At 35.7% G+C, this 7,416-nt stretch overlaps 1 protein-coding gene across 1 annotated transcript; it reads right to left on the bottom strand.

Moving 5' to 3' along the window:
- Nucleotides 2,453–5,886, bottom strand: LOC109353979. The gene is made up of 5 exons (XM_019596333.1): nt 5,367–5,886; nt 4,270–5,248; nt 3,780–3,917; nt 3,492–3,605; nt 2,453–3,341 (listed from the first exon to the last, which is right to left on the bottom strand). Exons 1-5 carry the CDS (start codon nt 5,884–5,886, stop codon nt 2,453–2,455), a joined length of 2,640 nt encoding a protein of 879 aa, XP_019451878.1.

Genomic DNA, 7,416 nt, shown 5'->3' with positions numbered 1-7,416 from the left:
TCCATATACAAATTCATTCAAAAATGATGTTATTTACTTTTTCAATTTTATTGATTATCACAACTCTCAATTTCTTGTAGTGTTTCTTACTCTCACTTTAAATATTTTATTAAATTGAGAACAATTATATTGCATGTGGATATAGTAAATATTAAGATTTTATTCTTAAGCATATAACATATATAGATATCCGTTAAAATTTTACACGTAGAAACCTTGAATGTTAAATGCTTGTAAAATAATAAAATATATTTGAAAAGATGACTTCAACAGTGATATCACTTAAAAATGGCCACTGTGAAAAACTTTTAAAAGGAAAGTGCTTTAAAATGGGATTTTAAAAAATATTTTAAAATACGACATATTAATCTTTTTCTGTCTTTTCAAAAGATGACTTGAACAAATATTTTAAAAAGTAACTTTTTTCAAAAGGTGATCTTAACAAATAGTTTCTTGAAATAGTTGTTTTAAAAAATTATTATATTCAAAAGCGTTTTTAGTTTCAATTAAAAAATAAAATGGATTGGATATCCATTAACCCAAATTCATGAAAATGCATTGATGGGTTGGAACACATCCTATAGGTTTAAATATGGTTGAATTGAATAAATTAAAATATGGTTAAAATGAATTTATATGGACTGATGAATGACTTTTCATCTATCCATTATGATCCTAATCTAAATTCATTCAAAAAATGATGTTATTTGCTATTCCATGTCATTTCTTTGATTATCTCAACTTTCACTTTCTTGTAGTGTTTCTCACTATGTATATTTTATTAAATTGAGAATAATTATATGACATATGGATATTGTTAATATTAAAAGTTTGTTTTTAAGCATATAACATATATAGATATTTGTAAAAAACTTTAGACATAGAAGCCTTAAAATATTCAAGCTAGTGGAATATTAAAAAATATTTTAAAAAGTGACTTAAACGGGTGTTATCATTTATAAAAAAAGTGATTTTAAAAAATAATTAAATGAAAAATATTTTAAAAGGTAATTTTAGAGAAACATTTTTAAAAGAAAAAAATTTAAAAGGCGATTTCAAAAAAAAAAACAATTTCCTAACATGACATATCATTTTTTTTCAAAGGCTGACTTAAAAAAAACAATTTTCAAAGGTTCTTTTAAAAAATATTTTATTGAAAGAGTGGTTTTAAAATGATTATTATTTTCCTAAGTTTTTTTAGTTCCAATGAAAAATTAAATGGATTGGATATTCATCAATCTAAATTTACGAAAATGTATTCATAGATAGATTGAAATCCATCCAATAAGTATGGATATGGATGAATTGGAAAATTTAAAATATGATTTAGATGAATGTAAATGGTTAAGTAAATGAATTTCATTCCTGCCTATTCATTGTTGGTTGGCTATTTGTAAGCACGAGTTTAGCTTAAGATGTATTTGGAAGTCCCTACCATAAATTAGGATCCAAATCTAAATTCATCTTAATCTATTTGCTACCCATATTGTCAATGTACACATTTTTCCCAACAAAAAAATATAATTTTTTAAAATGATAATTTAACAATGTATAGTTAATATACCAACAACGTGTCGGTCGGTTCCGCTAGATCCTTAAGTATCATACTAGACTAAAAATCAAATATTCGATTTCTGTGAGTAACACTTGCTGGGAAGACAACCACACATCTACAAGGACCTAGTTCCTTACCCCTAGGGTGAATCGATACCCTTAGCTATACCAAACAAATTGTATAAATAGTACTTCCTTATTTTGTATAAGTAATGTTTAAGCTATTTTACACACAATAAGGAAATCATACACTTTTCTTGTACTTAAAAAGTTATTATTCCTTTCATTAATAAAAACATATCACAACCAACAATGTCTATCATTAATGGATATAGTTGAGGTCTTTAATAATAATATTAAGAGTTTGATTTTGGTCACGTGTGAAAGATATTGTTGATATTTTTTTTGAAGGCTAGGTGCAAAGCACCAAGATATATATTAAAAGGGAGAAGTAGAGAACACAAAACAGTCGAAAGAAAGAAGAGAATGATTACAAATTTTTGCACCTAAAACTTGGAAGACCAAGTTTCTCCCGATGAATGTCTTGCCTAATTAAAGGGGGAACATGATCCCACCAACTATCAATCTTAGAAGAGATTCCAAATGAAGCAAGCTTGTCAACACAATTGTTTCCTTTCCTATATATATGTGGTAAACTTTGATTATAATGGAAGAAAGGATGGCCTTACACCGGTACCATTTGTTGAGCAACTTCCAAGGCACCTTTAACTTACCAAGGAAAATATCAACCACAATAACTGAATCACATTCCAACCAAAGAGAATTCCAACCTTTCTCGTGTGCCATCCCTATGATAGAGATTGCGGCCAAGAGCTCAACATACAAGGAATCTTGATTGTTGTAGAATGAAAAAAAACCACCTAAGAAGGATCCAGAATTATCTCTGAAAATGTCGCCCCCCTAAAGGGCTTGGAGCACCATGAGTAGCACCATCTGTGTTAACCTTTGTCCAACCTTGAAGAGCTGCCCCCCACAAGACCTCAATTATTTTAGGTGCCAAATTATATTTGATAGAGATATTTAAAGATCTAAGCAAATAGAAATTCTGTAGGGAGTGATTTGTACAAAGCTTGGAAGAGTTCCCTAACATAGAGATAACTAGCTTGATTTTAATCTTAGCTTGATCTATGGTAGTATCCTCAAATCTAGAATGGTTCCTGCAAAACCAAATTATGTTGGCAGTATGAATAATTGCAGCCACCACCACAACTTTTAACAGATGACTTCTCTTCTTATTATAATATGAAAAGATAGCTTCTATAGAAGAGATATCAAGTTGAGTATGAAGGATTGAGCTCAACCACTGCCAAAGAGACACAACAAAATAACATTCCAAGAATGAGTGGTTAGAGGTCTCAAAGTTGCTCTTACAAATGCTACATATAGAAGCCAAGTTGCAGCCCCTTCTTTGAAGGTTTTCATCAGTGGGCATTTTCCTATGAAGCAACCTCCAAGAAGTGAATGACTTAAAAGGAGGGATAGAATCTGACCATAGAATCTTGCACTTGTTCCTCGGGTTGGTAGGTTGAACTATGAATGAGAAAGCCTCTTTGAGGGACAATTGCCCATCATTAGAACCATCCCAAAGTAGGACATTAGGCTTGGAAGAAATACCAATGCTAGCTATTTCTTTAGCAATGATAGGAAAATGCTTAGCAACATGCTTTGGAATAATCCACTTGGAATGATCTGTGAAATCAGTCACAAAGGTCAGGAGGGAATTATGCAAACCAGAGGGGATGTTTAAGGAATCAACTAAAAGAACACTAAGCCATTTGTCACACCAAAAATTTATATTATGGCCATTCCCAACTATCCATGAAGAGTTGGTCACAACAGTAGACCAATTTGTTCTGATACTAGGCCAGATAGAAGATTTAAAATATCAAGGATTAGCTTTCAGGCTAACTTTAAACCTTTGCCTATAGAATATAGCCCACTCCTGATTAGAAGAAGCAATTTCCCATGCCAGCTTTAGCAAAGCTGCATGATTCAAGGTTTTTAAGGACTTCAGCCCCAAGCCACCACACCTATGAGTAGAGCAAATCACATGTCAAGTCACTCTTACCACTTTCCTCACTGAAGTGTCACCAGACCAAACAAAGTTCCTATTGCACTTGTCAAGATAAAAGAGCAAGGAAGCAGGCTAGGAGTACACATGAAAGCTATAAGTTAACATGCTCTAGATGATTGATCTAACTAACTCCACTCTACCCATCAAGGATAGAAGGGCACCTTTCCAAGTGGCCAATTTTAGAATGATTCCATCTGCAATGGCTTGCAGATGGATTTTCTTAGGCTTCCCTTTGAACAGAGGAACACCCAAATAGTTGAAGGGAAGGCTACCAACAGAGAAGCCGTAGAGACTAAGTTAGCAATCTTCCTAGCTGAGACATGACTAGTGTAGAACTTGCACTTACTCAAGTTAACCACCTAACCTGAGGCTTGGGCATAATCCATAATCAGCTTATTTAAGGCCATCAGACTTCTTGTTAATCCTCTGCAAAAGATAAGTATATCATAAGCATATAGAACATGGCTTGGGATGACCAATTTAGATGGGCCAGTGAAAGGAGAGATAAGGCCCTATTGCACCAGCCTAGAAATTCCCCTACTAAAAACCTCCTCAACAAGGTAAAAGAGTAGGGGGGAAGAGGATCATCCTGCCAGACCCCTCTTTTACACTTAAAAAACCCCACAGAGTGACCATTAACATTAATATAGAGTCTTGTTGAGTGAAGAATAAGCTTAACCCAATGGACAAACTTGTCATCAAAACCAAAACTCCTGAGAGTATCCACCGAAAAGGACCAATCTACTGTGTCAAAGGCCTTTCTAATATCTAGTTTAATAGCAATAACGTTCCCTCCAAAAGACTTGTAATCTAACATATTTATGGCTTCTGAAGCAATACAAATGCAATCATGTATGTGTCTGTCTCGAATGAATCCTCTCTGCTGATTAGAGATAATTTTTGGAGCAATCAAGGCCAATCTGTCTACCAGAACCTTGGTGATTATTTTTAGTTGGAAATTGGCCAGAGCTATGGGTCTGAAATCTTCAATTTTTATAGCTCTGGGAAATTTAGGAATTAGCACCACTGAGTTTGAATTGAGATTAGGCAAAATCCAGCCCTTGCTGAAGAATTGCAGAACAGCCTCACAAACCTGAAGGCCAACTATATCCCAAAAAGCTTGGTAGAAACAGCCTCCAAACTCATATGGCCTAGGAGCCCCTTCCCCTTTCATATCAAAGACAACACATTTGATCTCATCATAAGAAGACAACTTGGTAAGCATGATATTATCCTCTTCACTAACTAAAGCAGGGATGACAGAGGCAATTAAAGAATTAGGAGTAATGATGTTCTTAGAAGCATATAAATCAGAGAAATAAAGCAAAGCATGATTAGCTATTTCAGCCTGAGAAGATAGGATTGAGTCTCCATCTTTTAGGGTAGTTAAAGCTTTGGACTTTTGTCTAATCTGAGCCACCTTTTGAAAGAATTTGGTGTTTCTATCCCCACTGATATGCCAGGAGAGCTTAGCTTTTTCTCTCCAAAAATCTTCTTCCACCATCAAAGCCTGTAAAAGATTCTTTTGAGCACCAAACTCCTCATCTAAAATATCAAGATTAGGGTTTGAGCAGTTAATAATATGCTGGATATCATTAACTGCATGCAAAGCAATTATCACATTCAAGTGCAAATTACCGAAGACATTGGTTTTCTAAGCTATTAGTTTGTTTTTTTAGAATTTTAAGCTTTTGGGAGAGGATGAACATAGGGCAACCAACAATGTGCATTTGCCAAACATCAGTAACTACTCTTTTGCTATCCAAGTGATTAATCCACATGCTATGAAATCTAAAATGATTAAACCTATTAATTAAGACAGCAGAGGAATTCAAAAACAAGGGATGGTGATCAGAGGAGATTCTTGGAAGAGTGTTGCAAGACACTTGATTCCAGGAGCCTAGCCACCCATCATTGCACATAGGTCTGTCCAATCTCTTCTCTGTGAGGGTCCTACCTCTTCTTCTATTTGTCCAGGTGAATTCAGCACCCCTAGTTGTTAGATGTATAAGCTGAGACTCATTAGAGAAGGCTTTGAATTCATCCATTGGCAGTCTAGCAGGATTATTGGCACCCCTACACTCACTCGCACCCAAGACCACATTGAAATCCCCTATGCAACACCAAATAGCAGGATTAGCAATCATTAGGGCATTGATCTCATACCACATAGTTCTCCTTTGGATATAATCACTGTGTGCATAGATTGCACTCATAAAAACCTGCTTGTCCTCCATTATTAAAGAAATACTGATGTGCTAATTAGAAGAGAAAATGACTGTAGGCTGAAGATTAATGCCACAAAGACTATATATTAGGGAGTAGAGGAGATCTTTTATTTCTCACAAAAAGCTTAAGGCCAAGAGCAGCCCAAAATTGAGGTTCAATGTCCTTTGCTTTTATCCAAGGTTCAGATAAGAAGACCATGTCCGGTTTATGATCAACACAAAACTTCTTAAGCACCAGTCTAGTTTTAGAGTTGCCAATTCTCCTACAGTTCCAATACAACACTTTCATTGGGAAGGGTTTAAGTATCCACCCTTACGGGTATAATGCACCTTAGAATTATTGCTTCCCTTCTTAACCTTTTCTTTTGAGATTTGGTAAAGACTTTTGTGAAAGAGTCCTGAACTTCTTCCATCTCCTCCTCCTCCTCTCTATCATATTCCCAAAGCCTTCCAACTATCTTCATATCTTTGGCAGCTCTAGGATTTTCTATGTCCTCAATGCACTGAATAATGAAGTTATCATCCTAAGCCAGAGGAATTGAAGGATATTCCAAATTTTGAGGCCCTTTCACTAGGGGATTAGGCTACGTATCAGCAACCTCTTCAACTGCATTCTCATCTATAGAATTCCCCATATCTTTATCAGATTCAGAGTCTGAAGGAACCATCTCAAGAGAGAAACCTACACGATCAAGTCCTGCCATATTATGACCATCAGTTTTATCTATTTCCAGGTTTATGACGAGGTCATGAACTTTGGCTTCCAACTGGGGTTTGCAACCTGAGCCTTTCCTTTCCTAGTTACAGGTTTGGGGATGTCCCCTGAAATCTCCTTTTTAGTCCTTCTACACTGAGAAATTAAATGACCTATTGATTGGCACCCTGCACAGAAGGCTGTCAAGTTATCATACTCAATAGTGACAAAGAAGGTGAAGCCTTCTCGTTCAACCAATATTTGATCAGGCATAGAGTTCTTAAGGTTAATATCGACCAAGACTCTAGCAAAGTGCCCAAATGATCTAGTTTTAGTGGCCTCATCTAAAGAAATAGGAGTTCCAATCCCACCAGCAATTGAGAAAATAATTCCAGGACTCCAATATTCTTGGGGGAGACCCAGGATTTTGACCCAGCATTGTGAGTGTGTAACTTTTTGAAGAGCAGGATTGAAATCAGGGGTCCATAAAGCTAATCTCAGTACCCCAGGCTTTAGATTCCAAGAGCCAACATCGCAAATGCTTCTCATGTCTTCTACTGAGGTAAAAGAGAAATCATAAAAGCCTTTACCCAAGGAGATGACATTCCATTTTCCGAACATGTTCCACAACTTCGAGAGTTTAGCTTTGAGGTCAGTGAATTTCATCGGATGATCTCCTCTGGCGAGAATGAGGCGACCATGTAGGTGAGTTTTGCACCTCTGCAATCCGGCTTGGTAATCCGCTTCTGGGATCTTTATAGCAATTGTGTCACCCCTGATACAAGCAATTACGTCACCCTTGATATAGGCAATGTTCACTTCGACAATCTCTACACCAGGAAAAG

This window comes from Lupinus angustifolius, chromosome LG08 (genome assembly GCF_001865875.1).
Source record: "Lupinus angustifolius cultivar Tanjil chromosome LG08, LupAngTanjil_v1.0, whole genome shotgun sequence".
NCBI classification, from domain to species: domain Eukaryota; kingdom Viridiplantae; phylum Streptophyta; class Magnoliopsida; order Fabales; family Fabaceae; genus Lupinus; species Lupinus angustifolius.
This window is presented reverse-complemented; position numbering and strand designations above follow the sequence as displayed.

Bases quoted from the DNA above. Each gene is read 5' to 3' on its own strand.
- LOC109353979 (XM_019596333.1), bottom strand. From the start codon at position 5,886: ATGGAGGACAAGCAGGTTTTTATGAGTGCAATCTATGCACACAGTGAT. The intron at 5,249-5,366 runs GTTGCCCTATGT...CTTTGCATGCAG, and splicing joins TTGGCAAATGCACATTGTTG to TTAATGATATCCAGCATATT. The intron at 3,918-4,269 runs GTTTTTTAAGTG...CTCTGTTGGTAG, and splicing joins GTTAATGGTCACTCTGTGGG to CCTTCCCTTCAACTATTTGG.